This window comes from Erpetoichthys calabaricus, chromosome 3, assembly GCF_900747795.2.
Source record: "Erpetoichthys calabaricus chromosome 3, fErpCal1.3, whole genome shotgun sequence".
In the NCBI taxonomy this organism is placed as follows: Eukaryota; Metazoa; Chordata; class Cladistia; order Polypteriformes; family Polypteridae; genus Erpetoichthys; species Erpetoichthys calabaricus.
Genome location: NC_041396.2, coordinates 266242152 through 266256834, shown reverse-complemented (window position 1 = coordinate 266256834; position 14683 = coordinate 266242152). Strand labels below are relative to the sequence as shown.

The window sequence follows — 14683 nt, the reverse complement described above, 5'->3', positions numbered from 1 at the left end:
AAAGCCAACAATAACTTATGCAGATACTTCTCTGCATTTCACATGATACTCACTTCAAACTGTCATTGTGTGTCTTGTATTCCATAATAGTATTGGGGGGCAAGTTTAAAACTCGTCGCAATGTGTCCCTTATTCTAGATGTGGTCACCTGATCATTTGCGGTCTTATTCCAAATTGACAAGATGTCCTCCTATTTATATAAAAAAAAAACAAAAAAAAAAAAAAAAAGAATTTAAACTACATTATTATTTGCTAACAACGTGAAATCTAACACAAAATATGTAAATATGTAATATTTTAAGCTAGTTAGGAATCTCAAATTCTGACTCAGTGATATTATTGGTTAGACCGGTTTTGCTCACAAATGTTTTGGAAGCATGAACCTTGCACCCAGGTTCAGACAGTTTAAACTTTTAATTCAGAAATTTTGTAAAACATTCAACAATTAGCCGTTTTGTTTAAAATGGAAAAACTTAAATCTAACATTTAATATTTGCAGTATAAAATTAAATACACCAACTGTCTACAAAGGCAGTCTTTATAATATGATACAGAAACTAAACTTACTTGAAACCTTATGGAAACCACAACTCCACAAATCTCTTCTCCCACCATGAACTGCTCACCAAGCATAGCCAGAATAATATTCTCCCAGAAACGAGATGCTAGGCCTTTACGCAATCTAATAATCCACTTGCCTCCATTTTTGTTTGCTTCATCCTGGTGATGAACAAATTTGTCATTAAGGAATAATAAAAATCTCAACACACACTTCCCACATTGTATTTTTTTGTTTCATTTCTATTAATTTACTACCACCAGAATAACTTACAAAATAAAAAATATTATGACTTTTTACTTAAAAACAACACTTTTTTTAAGTAACCGAATCATATAATAAAAAAAAAAACATGTAATACTAAATCAAGTCAGGGCTTAACAAACTTTACTATGACAAGGACTTTACATTACTTTTGTCACAAGTTCCAGTGTAGTAAAATATTATTTACATCGGCTGTCAGTGTGGTGTGGTATAATGTCTACGGCACTGAACTTAAACCTCCAAGGTTATCTGTTCACTGTCTGCCAGTGACTTAACAAAAACACTGCAATGTTTTCCACTCTTGTAAGTTACCTTGAAATTCTTGCCCTAAACATAAAATAAGTATGAATTTGATTATATGGCAGAGAAATTGAGTGAGTTCCAAACAACAGGCAAGTTTGTTAATCCATGTACAACTTCCTACACAGGAAAACCTGGTTTGGAGAAAAAACAGTTCAGCCTTACTGGAAGAAAATGAGAAAGGGTAGGGGTGGAAATGCAGGCAGAAAAATTTGCTTAGTGATGAAACTGTAAAAGAATTCAGTATTCCAGTGTGCCTTCATTCCTGAGAAATATATACATATGACAGGCCCACACTATAAAACAGAGTAAATAACCACCACTTCAGAATATTTAAGAATAACTTTGTAAAAAGTCTTGCATTAATAATCCATCCATCCATCCTCTTCCGCTTATCCGAAGTCAGGTCGCGGAGGCAGCAGCTTGAGCAGAGATACCCAGACTTCCCTCTCCCCGGTCACTTCTTCTAGCTCTTCCGGGAGAATCCCGATGCGTTCCCAGGCCAGCCAGGAGACATAGTCCCTCCAGCATGTCCTGGGTCTTCCCCGGGGCCTCCTCCCAGTTGGACGTGCCCGGAACACTTCACCAGGGAGGCGTCCAGGAGGCATCCTGATCAGATGCCCGAGCCACCTCATCTGACTCCTCTCGATGCGGAGGAGCAGCGGCTCTACTCTAAGCCCCTCCCGGATGACTGAGCTTCTCACCCTATCTTTAAGGGAGAGCCCAGACACCCTGCGGAGGAAACTCATTTCAGCCGCTTGTATTCGCAATCTCGTTCTTTCGGTCACTATCCATAGCTCATGACCATAGGTGAGGGTAGGAACATAGATCGACTGGTAAATTGAGAGCTTTGCCTTACGGCTCAGCTCCTTTTTCACCACGACAGACCAATGCAGAGCCTGCATCACTGCGTACGCCGCACCGATCCGCCTGTCGATCTCACGCTCCATTCTTCCCTCACTCGTGAACAAGACCCCGAGATATTTGAACTCCTCCACTTGAGGCAGGATCTCGCTCCCAACCCTGAGAGGGCACTCCACCTTCTCCCAGTTGAGGACCATGGTCTCGGATTTGGAGGTGCGGATTCCCATCCCAGCCGCTTCACACTCAGCTGCGAACCGATCCAGAGAGAGCTGAAGATCACGGCCTGATGAAGCAAACAGGACAACATCATCTGCAAAAAGCAGTGACCCAATCCTGAGTCCACCAAACCGGACCCCCTCAACACCCTGGCTGCGCCTAGAAATTCTGTCCATAAAGCAGCCCTGGCGGAGTCCAACTCTCACTGGAAACGGGTTCGACTTACTGCCGGCCATGCGGACCAAGCTCTGACACCGGTTGTACAGGGACCGAACAGCCCTTATCAGGGGGTCCGGTACCCCATACTCCCGGAGCACCCCCCACAGGATTCCCCGAGGGACATGGTCGAACGCCTTTTCCAAGTCCACAAAACACATGTAGACTGGTTGGGCGAACTCCCATGCACCCTGGTATAATTTATATTTTATATATATATATATAAGATAAAATAATTTTATATAATTTATATTATGCATTAATAATTACAATAATTTTATTACTATTATTAACATTTTATTTATACAGCACCTTATCCATGCTCAAGGCACGCATTAACTCTGGAAACAAAAGAATGTTACAGTTCACCCAAAAAAATTAAGAAAATGACTGTCATTTCATTTAACTGGCCTTGTAAACTACTGAAATATGTACTCACAAGCAATCCTGCACTTATGTATTAATGAAACACCAACCAATCACCAGCAAATGATCATATTTTAACAAGAACTTTCAGTTCATACAAGGCAATGTGATATAGCATTGCACGAAGCAGATGGCTATCAACTTAATCAACTGCAGATTTCAGCCTGTCACCAGTGCTGTAAACTTGACATTAGGTGTTTTATGGTGGTTACTATGAAATGGGATATAATAAAACATGATGAACAAATATCTATACTAAAGAAATACTTTAATAAAGACAGCAACATGAATGTTGTAGATAAAAAAAAACATACTGATGATTAAAGAACACAGAGATATACCAACATTAAATTTAGTTACTTATCACAAGTGTGTGTTCACACATTTTTTTGTATTGAAAACAAATAAAAATAGCTTCAGAATGAACAAAATATGAATGATGCCTCTGCATAAAAATCTGTTTAACTGAACATCACCTCTTCCAGCATCACTAACCTCCCACATGGGTTTAATTCCTTCTTTAAACAAATGAAAGTCACTATGTCCAGTCAGGTCTCCTGGTCTGACCAAGTGGCTATAAAACTTCCAAAACTGTTCCACCTGCAAAAAACATAAAAAAAACACAAAACGTGATAAGGTTTGAAAGTGTCAGAAATTACTCAATAAATGATTTTATAAATATATAATTATCCTATATATTTAATAGTACATACAGACACACACACAAATGTGCACTATTTCTTTCTGTAAAACACAAACAAATATCAAAATGTACCAACATTTTACTCTGAAGCAGAGCTTAGCATTAAGATAACAAAGCAGTCCATCAATAAAATCTGAAATAAATCAGCAGCTTCAATGTTGAAGTCAAATCTGTACACAAGAATAGGTTTTACCATGAGACACTATTGTACATGTCAATTCCTATTTTAATGCCAACATCCATTTTGATTAGTTAAAATTTTAATTGAGGGCATTGAGTTAAATTTTGGTTTCAGAATTTAAGATTTTTCATAATGACTACTGTATATATTTCAAGAACAATTGCATTTTACATGGCCAAGATCAAAACTATATATAATGTTTAAAGTATTTAAATTAAAGATTACAAGTCATGCAGAGTACAATTAAATCCTTCTTTCCAAAAAATATAAACTTCTATGGCAAGCTCTCCAATGCAATTACACTACTTAAGAAATTAAAAAGGACTCCATACAAATTGTTAAGTAGAATGGAGGAACATAATCTATAACAAGTGGTTTGCACATATCTCTCATGTTTGTCTCAAAGTTGTAACTGTTTAGGCTCAATCTTCATTTGAGCATCCAAATTCCTTTAGATGGTGAAAACTTCTTTTGAAAGCTCACATGGGATGTACTTGAAATATACACCATTTTTAATACATAAATAAGTAGTCTAGTTCTATAGTTGTGTACAATAAAGGAAGTAGGACGAATGGATACAATAAAGGCTACATAATTAGTCTGTACCATATCAATAAGCAAGAATAGATGCATTTCATTAAGTAATGTTTCATGAAATGAATCAATAGCTTTCATAATTATAACTGCATTACATAATTAAAGCATTAAGGAAGATAGACATGGTTAAATTATTCCAAAAATAAAATATCTGACAACTGTGCTCTATAGAAGGGAAAAACAATGAAAAGAAAATCTGGACATTTTTCAAATATGATCAAATACTTGGAAAATGCTGCTTGAATCAAGTGTTATAAACAGGCAAAATAGAACTATTAATACAAGATACTCAACACAGTCATATTCAAGGACACCATGAAAATTAAATGGAGGTCATTTCTTCACTATCATAACATATACAGTGCCTTGCAAAACTATTCATTCACTATATATTAATAAGATCTGGTCCAACCAATTAGCTTCAGAAGTCATATAATTACTTGATTAGGGTCTACCTGTGTGCAATCAAAGTGTTACATGATCTGTCACAGGATGTCTGTATAAATTGACCTGTTCTGAAAAGCCCTGGCCTCTGCAACACCACTAAGCAGGCAACATGAGGACTCAGAAGCACATCTAAGTCAGACACAGTTGTGGAGCATTAAAACAAAATGGAAAAAATACGGCACAAACCTACAAGAGAAGGCCACCTGCCATAACTCACAGACTGGACAAGAAGGACATTAATCAGAGACGCAACAAAGACACCAAGGATTGACACCGAAGGAGATGCAAAGATCCACAGCAGAGATGAGACTTTCTGTCCGTAGGATCACTTTAAGTCATATACTTTATAGAGCGGGGCTTTATAGAAGAGTGATCAGAAAAAAAAGTCATTAAAGAAAAAAAAATACATATATCAGAAAACACATTTGGAGTTTGCGCAACAGCATGTGGCAGACTCCCAAAACAAATGGAAGAAAGTTCTCTGGTCAGATGAGATTAAAATTAAACTATATGGCCATCATGGGGAAACACCATGTGTAGCATAAACCTAACACTTCCCATCACCCCGAGAACACTATTCCCACAATGGAGCATAGTGGTGGCAGCATCAAGCTGTGGGGATGTTTTTTCCATTAGAAGGGACAGGAAAACTAGCCAGGACTGAAGGAAAGATGGATGGCACTAAATACAGGACAGTTCTTGAGGAAAACCTATTTCAGGTTGCCAAAGATTTGAGACTGGGATAAAGGTTCACCTTCCAGCAGGATAATGACTCTAAACATAAGATACTGCTAAAGCTACTCTGGAGTGGTTTAAAGGGAAAAAATAAATGTCTTGGATTGAGGTATGGGCTTTGACTTGGCCATTACAATATTGAATCTGTGGCATGACATGATTGCTGTACACCAATGCAACCCATCTAATCTGAAAGAGTTTGAACTGCTTTGTCTTGAGGAACAGGCAAAAATCCCAGTGGCTAATTGTGCTAAGCTAACAGAGACATTTCCAAAGAGACTTGCAGTTGTAAATGCAGCAAAAAGTGGCTCTACAAAGTATTGAATTTTGGTGTGAATACCTATGAACACTCATGATTTCTGTTTTGTCTTTTTTATTGCTTGTGTCACAATAAAAATATTTTACTCCTTGAAAGTGGTAGGCATGGTGCTAACCCCCAAAAATTAATTCCAGGTTGTGACAAAACAGGACAAACACAGAAGGGGATGAATACTTTCACAAAACATTGTATTAATTTATAACATGAAACTGCGTTCTAAAGTGAAGCTTTTTTTTTCATTTAAAAAAATATCTATCCTGCTCTTTTGTTATAAAATGGAGGTGAAGGGTACCAGGGTTCAATAAGACAACAAAAGCCTTAAAATTTACTAAATATGTCACCAATAAATATGTCAATTTTTCAAGCCTTACTGAGTCTTACTGAATATTGATTCACATCTTAAGATTGTATACATGTTAGAAAACAAGAGTAATAATGTGGTTTTAGAAATGGGGGGGTTGGGGGCAAAACATTTTTGTGATAATCAACCATTTTAGAAGGAGACCAGCTGTGCACTTCACCTCTCTACTTATCTTTTCCTGCAGCAACCTTTCAAGCCTAGGGGGCACAATTTCCTCTAGTATATACATCTCACCTTGAAAATAATCCTCTTGATATGTTGAATGTTGATAATGAAGTCTGAATTGTTGTCTAGTTCTGTTGACAACTACACAACGTTTACAGAAAAAATGTTTCACAATTGCTCACTGTTAATGTTCCATATGATGTATAACATGTTGAGGAAGAAAGGATGGATGTAATTTACTTCACAGCACATGCACTACACTTTTTTTTGTAATTGTCAAGTATTACTAACACATTTCCGGTATTACAGTATTTTTTTTTTTGTTCTTTATTTCACCTTATACAATTTCTTGTATTAGGAATTTGTTAGTTTTCGCATACCCCTTGGGGTCAGAGCGCAGGGTCAGCCATTGTACAGCGCCCCTGGAGCAATTACAGGTTAAGGGCCTTGCTCAAGGGCCCAGCAGAGTAGGATCTCTTTTGGCAGTGATGGGGATTCGAACCGGCAACCTTCGGGATACCAGCGCAGATCCTTAGCCTCAGAGCCACCAAAACAGGTAATCTTCCACAGTTAAAAACACTGACCGATATCAATCTGTACATATTTGGGGAGAACATGCAAACTCCTTGCAGACCCTGGTGCTTCAGAACAAAATTTGTATGTCACAAATTAATATATACCATGATTGTGGAAAAAAATACTTCTAACTGAAAAATATCAAACATCTCCTTTAATTGAAGTGCATTTAAGACTGGAGGTAGGAAGCAGGCAAGGTCAAAGGAAACTGGAATAAACTGCAAAGTCCTGTCTAGTTTAACTAGACAATAATTTAAAAGGTATCTGGAAAAGATATTACATAACCAATCAGACATGGGGTACTGTACAATCTGTGTATATGGGAAATGCATGTGCTAAATACAAGTATTTTCATTTTTTCCACAAAGGGACTAAAAAGCATAATGAATTAAACATTTCTACAGTATAAAATATCTAAAAAACCATCACTACAGTATGTGGTGTCCCATGTTTTAACTTAATTATAAACAAGACACGGAGCATGCAAGTAACTGATCTTAGATATCTGGAGTTTACCTTAAATAATGCTATTACATTACCACTATCCGCAGTATACAAAAAGCATCCAAAGGCAAAGAAAAGTTCACATGTCACTCAACTACCCAACCAAAGGAATACAGAAGGACAAGATTCAAAAGCAACTGCTCCTTTATAATGAAGCACAGTGCATCCATTTTTTAGCATTCTCTGCTTAATCTCTAGGACAATAATAATAAATCTAAACCTTTGAGTACCTAATTAAATACTGACATGTCCGTAACCTTTATGTTGCTTCTGAAAACACATTCAGAAACTGCTTTCATTTAGCAGTGGTCAATATGTATTCCTTCTGATGGAAGTTTATTTTTTTTCCTTAGTTTGGCAAGCTCCTAGACTCAGAGCACAATACATTCCTCAACATTCTATGGGAATATCTCTGAAGCAAAGCTTCTGAAACCTGAATGGAAAAGTCTCTGAAGCATGCTGCATTTATTGGTGAAGTAATACCGTAAAATACCAAAGAGAAGTACCACTGTGAATAAATAAAACAAGGCAGAACTCAACTTTAAGGCAAGTGAGTTCTCTCCCCAAACTGTCCAACATTTACACTCTTAAATGTTTGTAAACATATGAGTTACAGTAAATTCAGCAATTTGTATATTTTACTTACATTTTCATGCTAGTAGAAGGAAAGGTGCCTCAATCTTCTAAAAGTTAGCTCGCAGAAACTGAGCTTTATTGTTCTAATTTGTATAAACTATGCACATTCTGGTGTCCTGAGAAATCGAAACAACTATGGCACTTATTTACATACATTGCTGTATTCTATTAAGAGTAAATTTACCAAAAATGGACACCCAAGTGGACCTCATTTTTATTTCAGGAAACCATTAGAGAGTCAATTTGCCACTTACAAGCAGATTGAGCAAAAATCAGCCTACTGCAATTATTGGCAATTTGATTGCTGCAGCACTACAGTAGTAAAACCCCTATAAAACATGTAAGCTAATCACAATGCATCCTACAAACTGTACTAGTCAGTAACCTGTCATGCTGGTGTTCTGTGAAAGCAATAATTGATATCTTTGAAAGAATATAAAGAAAGCTACATAGAGTAAATACAGGCTAGGGATGCACTGCATATTAGCCAAAATATTTATTAGCAAAAAATATTTGACTGAATAAGTAAAAATGCAGAATGTTTTTGATAAATATGTGACCATTTCCAGCATCTTCTGCTGTATAGAGAAAACTGATACATCATACTATATAACATGGGGCACAAATGCTATCATTAGAAGTTTGAATTGTTTAGCTTGCAATGAGGAATGAGAAGTAGTGCAATAATGCAGAAAACTGAAATGCTTTCTATGAAGGCAAAAAGAGAGAATAACCCCAAACACACAGAAATACAAGGATTAGGACAAAGTGAATTGGGATGGAAAGGAATGATTTTCAACAAGCTGAGCTAATTTAAAAAAAAATAAATAAATAAATAAGTGGAGTAAGTTTGTCTCCTTTTTTGTTACTGTTTCATGTGAAAAGGCAACTGGGAACAAAAAACGTATTCAAAATTTTGGCAAGTGGTTCTGGATATTCAGTTGCAGCCAGGAAACTGGTAACTAATAAAGAAAGATTCTTAAGGCACATCTTATACTATACTGCAACAAAAATAGTAGCAGTAAATTATTTTAAGACTACTGACCGTCGATAGTGCTAAGCAATGAAAGACCTATTAAAACAATTACTGCTGCAACTCAATGTAGAGGGTGCTTCCATTGTGTATTTGCAGTTATTACATTCATGTTTGCAGTTAATTGATTTTCTTACAATTTATGCATACTGGTCTCAATTGGGGATTGTTTCTACAATGTACAAAAATTCTCTAATACACTACGTATTAAAAGTGGGCTCTTATAATAAAAAATGTTTACATGAGGTCAGCAACCAAGCAAATACTGGCTTCAAATGATGCCTTGAAGTAACTTTAAATGTATATTATAGAAGCAATATATAAATAATTGATGGACCATAACTGGTAAAATGGCCTTTTCTCACTATAGTTTGTCCAGCTATATTCAAGTATAGCACATGAGGCACTTATGAATTTGTTCCATACTTTAAACATGAAGTTTTAAACTTCCCCTTAGGGACAAATATTACACATCTAACATTCATCTTAAAACTTCAAATATTTTGTAAAGTAAAATTTTACTCTTAAAACATGATCCCCCCAGAAGCTTCACTTGGAAGATTACTATTTTTGAAAATTACCAACAAATGCTTGTTGTGTAACACTTATAAATGAACACAGAATTTCATTTAAATAAACAGTTAAAGAACACAGTTTTAAGGCTTTGTATGATTTATCTGAACAAACAGCACTTCAAACTTTTCAAAAACCTTTTTTTAATGTTTATACTCTGATTCAGTTTTTCATTCATCTATCCTTTATTTTTAAACCAGCAAGCCCGCAATTCTCAAAAGAATCGCAAATCCAAGAATGGCAATCACTTTCTGTTCCCTCTGATACTTGGAGGGATGAAATATCATGGAGGGTGGGTGCGTCCTGGGAAAGTTCATTTAATTAAATAAACATATTTGTACTAAAGCGGTTTCTTTTTGGAGCTGTGACTCATCTGGTTCTGGTGTTTCAGAAGTGCGTTGTAGGCGCCTTCGTTTATTGTTTTTATCCATGCAGTCTCTTTTTTGTTTTTCTATGGCTGTGTCGTCAGCGAGAAGTCGTTTGCTGACGGCGGCGGAATCGCGTGCTGAAGTGACCATGGCGGCGGATCCGGGCATGGAGGGCTACATTACTAAACGAATGTGGTATATGCGGTGGTATGGGCGGTCGCATTCGGGCGGCTGTACAACCTGGCGTGCATGCTTTACCTCAGGTTTAGTTTACAGGTCGTAGCCATGGTAAAGTTTTCATTTAATTAAATAAACATATTTGTACTAAAGCGGTTTCTTTGTGTGGGCGCCTTCATTCATTGTTTTTATCCATACGGGCTCGTTTACAGGTCGTAGCCATACGGGCTCGTGTTTGTATTACTAATCGTTGAGCTCCTTCCATTTGGAGCTGTGACTCCTTTGCCTCTGCTGTGTCATAAGCGCGTTGTGGGCGTGTTCGTTCATTGTGTTTATCCATACGGGCTCATTTTGTATTTCCGTTAGTTGAACTCTTTCATTGTGGAGCCGGGACGTCTTTGCTTCTGGTGTGTCTGAAGCGCGTCGTAGGAGCCTCCGTGTATTGTTTTTATCCATTCGGTCTCGTCTTTGTTGTTTCTGTGGCTGTGTCGTTAGGTAACGTTGTTTACTGTTAGGAAGCATACTCCAACTTACACACACTGACTGCTGGCACAGTGGATTAGAGCAGGTGTAGTTTACAGGTTGTGGTGTTTGGGCGCCACACACTGACTCTGGGAACTACGGGCTCGGTTTTGTATTACAAATCGTTGAGCTCTTTCCGTTATGTGATTTAAATATGCCACACAGACCGCTGGCACAGTGGATTAGAGCAGGTTTAGTTCACAGGTTGTGTTGTTTGGGCTCCACCTACTGACTCTGGGAAGCCGCTGGGTTTCACTCTGAGGCGCAGTGCGCATGCGGTGCGTCCGCCATCCGTGCATAAATTAAACTGTGGTTTAGTAATATAGATGTGTTTTAGGTTAATTGGGGATTACAAACTGGCCCTATATGAGTAAGAGCAACAGTATAGCTGTACGTGTGAAAGGGTCCTGCAATGAGCTGGCATCCTGTCCAAGGCTGTTTCATATCTTGCACCTACTACTGCCAAGACAGACTGGGTGTCTGTGACCCTGAACTGCATTACGCATGTTTGAGAATATTATACGACTTGTTGCTGCATACTGACAAAAGTGTCTACTAATAAATCACCAACAAGAAGATCTGTTAAGGAGTATTTCATGCTACATAGTCCATGGGTGTTTTGTCAAACATCTTATTGAACATCAACATATTTTAATGCTGAATTAATTTTAACTTCAGTCACACAGTAGTATTGGGGTGGAATGCAACCTAAAAATAAATTAAAACATACAGATGCAACAGTGCCAATTTGTTTGATGTTCTGCTCATAGCTCTGAGTGTTGGCAGGCCGACTAGGAGTGCGGCGGGAATACCAGAAGGTGTAATTGTACTGTAGAGGATGTTCTCCAACTCCTGGTGTTACTGTCTGTAGAATAAAAAAAAAAAACTAAAATTAAAGGCATTCTGAGGCAGAGTAAAAAGTATAACAAAATTCAAAACATTCAGAAACTATAACCATTGGTTCAAATCTTTAAACTTCAAACATACTAAAACTTGATTTGAATTATAATTATTTTGTTATTATTTATCATAATTAAAAAGCAACACGTCCAGGTTACAGTTTCTAAACTGCTTCAATTTCAGACTGTTCCTTAGTCTAAGGAGCAAAGGATAAAGTGCTTAGCAGGAGTTAGTATAAAAAATTCAATTAATCATGCTTTTCCTAAGAAAGAATTACAGTAATGGATATTAGGGTTAATAACCCAGGATGCCAAGCTACAGTATTCAGAGTGAATTAATTACATGAAGACTGAATAAAACCGTATTGCCATAAAAGAAGTATTTGAGACACACATTTACAAAAAGCCACTTAAATAGATCTTTTTTTTGTAAACTGCTTGAAGTACCTAGTGTTGCCTAGGTATGTTTCTATAATGTGTTATGGTTAAAAAGTAAATGTGTTTTATTAACTACTGACCCTTTTGTCAATGCTATCTGAAATGCAAGTCTCTCATCCTTTATAACTATTCATTTCTCTGCCCTGAATTAAGAATTTCTTTTGTGATTTGTTTTCAGAATTACTGTAACTCCTTGCTGGATTGGAACCTTGAATGTTACTTCTTTGTATTTCCTGGTTTAGTGTTGTTTTACAAAGAAATGTTTAGTCACACACTAGTAAACTGGTCGGCTTGTTGAATTAGTGAATCCATTGAGTGTGGAAAGCATCTACAGTAGGCGAAGCTGATGGGGGTTTATTGACATCACTGCAGGCTTCTGTATTATTTAAAGGAGACATCACCAATAGACAGCATTTAATAATGTGTGGTCCCTAGGGGGGTTCTCCAGCTCCACAAACACCCAACACACAAAGCTCGACAAAGTTTTTTTTTTCTCGTGTTAAACTGTTACAGAGAAGAGTTTCTCACGACATAACCACAATTCTGTTTCTTAGTAATGAGCACATTATTTCTCTATCACTCTCTCTCCCTTCCTCCTCTGCTCCTCACAACAAGCTTCATCCAGCTCCTCCAGACTCTGGTTCCTCAACTGAAGCGAGGCTACTCCTTTTCTGTTAAGCCCAGGTGTACATCTGGTGTCCTGAAGCTGGCCCAGTGGGAAACCATGGCAATGTCGCAATCCAGGGTGAATGACCTCTTGTGTTCCAGGGGAGACAATGCCCTGCATAAACTGTCTTCAGCTGTCCTTCCATACTGTCGACATCCCAGCTGTGCAGTGGTCCTGGTATAGCTCTGGCCAGGTTGCCGGACTCTGCGTGGCACCCATTACACGATATAACTAGGATATAAACTTGATTCGATTGATGTGGATTTAAATGTGCTTTGAATCACAACACTTTATTGGCATCAAAGCCTATAAGTGTTATGACATAAAGTGGACTTGAAAAAATGTATATCAATAAATATTGCAAATTACCGATGACATTCTATGTTTTTCTTTTTCCACCATATTCTAAACTCAGCATGCACTCAAATAAAATTCAAGTGTATATGGCATTTTCTTTTTCAAAAAGTAAGTAAGAATCTAAGTAAGGTTCAACTTAATTAAAAATTTAGTGTCTTCAGTTCATTTCAGAGCTATCACATGTATACACAGTGGAATGAAATTTTCACCTGCATGTTTGACCAATGCAGAGCACACTGCCACTGTCCTTGTCTGGTAGCCCAAATCTTGTTCCATTGATTATGAGGCGAGCAAAACTGACAAATTTCCTTTCGCTTAGAGTTTCATGAAAGTGATAACTTTGCTTCTCATACGATTCTTATACCATTTTGCAACTGCAAAATTCACTAAAAAGGGGCATTTGAGTTTTAAAATGTTTTTAGAGGGTGGAAAGAAACCTTGTTCCTTAAGGATTTGGTGGCAATTACAGTACACCCCTTTGGACCTGTATATTTCTCAGAAAAGGGTTTAGATGAAAACAAACTGGTGGAAAGTGGTCTTTAGAAAATTAAGCAAGGCTAAACTTTATTAATTTGGCTTTTTAGTTCTACTTCTAAAATACAATAATCCCTCGCTATATCGCGCTTCGCCTTTCGCGGCTTCACTCCATCGCGGATTTTATATGTAAGCATATTTAAATATATATCGCGGATTTTTCGCTGCTTGCGGGTTTCTGCGGACAATGGGTCTTTTAATTTCTGGTACATGCTTCTCAGTTGGTTTGCCCAGTTGATTTCATACAAGGGACGCTATTGGCAGATGGCTGAGAAGCTACCCAGCTTACTTTTCTGTCTCTCTTGCGCTGACTTTCTCTGATCCTGACGTAGGGGGATTGAGCAGGGGGGCTGTTCGCACACCTAGACGATAAGGACGCTCGTCTAAAAATGCTGAAAGATTATCTTCACGTTGCTATCTTTTGTGCAGCTGCTTCCTGAAATGACATGCTGCACTGTGCTTCGCATACTTAAAAGCTCGAAGGGCACGTATTGATTTTTAATTGAAAAACAAACTCTCTCTCTCTCTCTCTCTCCCTGCTCCTGACGGAGGGGGTGTGAGCTGCCGCCTTCAACAGCTTTGTGCCGCGTGCTTCGCATACTTAAAAGCAAACAGCCCTATTGATTTGTTTGCTTTCCTCTGTCTTTCTGACAGACTCTGCTCCTGACGTGCACTCCTTTGAAGAGGAAAATATGTTGCATTCTTTTAATTGTGAGACGAACTGTCATCTCTGTCTTGTCATGGAGCACAGTTTAAACTTTTGAAAAAGAGACAAATGTTTGTTTGCAGTGTTTGAATAACGTTCCTGTCTCTCTACAACCTCCTGTGTTTCTGCGCAATTGTGACCCAAGCATGACAATATAAAAATAACCATATAAACATATGGTTTCTACTTCGCGGATTTTCTTATTTCGCGGGTGGCTCTGGAACGCAACCCCCGCAATGGAGGAGGGATTACTGTACCATACATTTACAGACTTATCATATTCCTTATGAACTAAAAATCATTATTAATCTCTACTTTCTCTGAATTAATTTTGTGTGGA

The 14683-nt window shown here is 37.6% G+C and overlaps 2 protein-coding genes across 5 annotated transcripts in view; one reads left to right on the top strand and one right to left on the bottom strand.

Moving 5' to 3' along the window:
• LOC114648893 (eukaryotic translation initiation factor 4E type 2-like) overlaps positions 1–14683 on the bottom strand; it is a 93149-nt gene that overhangs the window by 1470 nt on the left and 76996 nt on the right. For both annotated transcript variants that reach the window (XM_051924093.1, XM_051924095.1), the window contains exons 3-6: positions 11473–11607; positions 3341–3445; positions 568–720; positions 54–190 (exon numbers count right to left, since the gene is read on the bottom strand). In XM_051924093.1, coding sequence (XP_051780053.1) covers positions 54–190; positions 568–720; positions 3341–3445; positions 11473–11607 — 530 coding nt within the window. The remainder of the gene's footprint in view (positions 1–53; positions 191–567; positions 721–3340; positions 3446–11472; positions 11608–14683) is intronic.
• Positions 1–14683, top strand: part of chrne (cholinergic receptor, nicotinic, epsilon) — a 135707-nt gene that overhangs the window by 98486 nt on the left and 22538 nt on the right. The window lies entirely within an intron of this gene.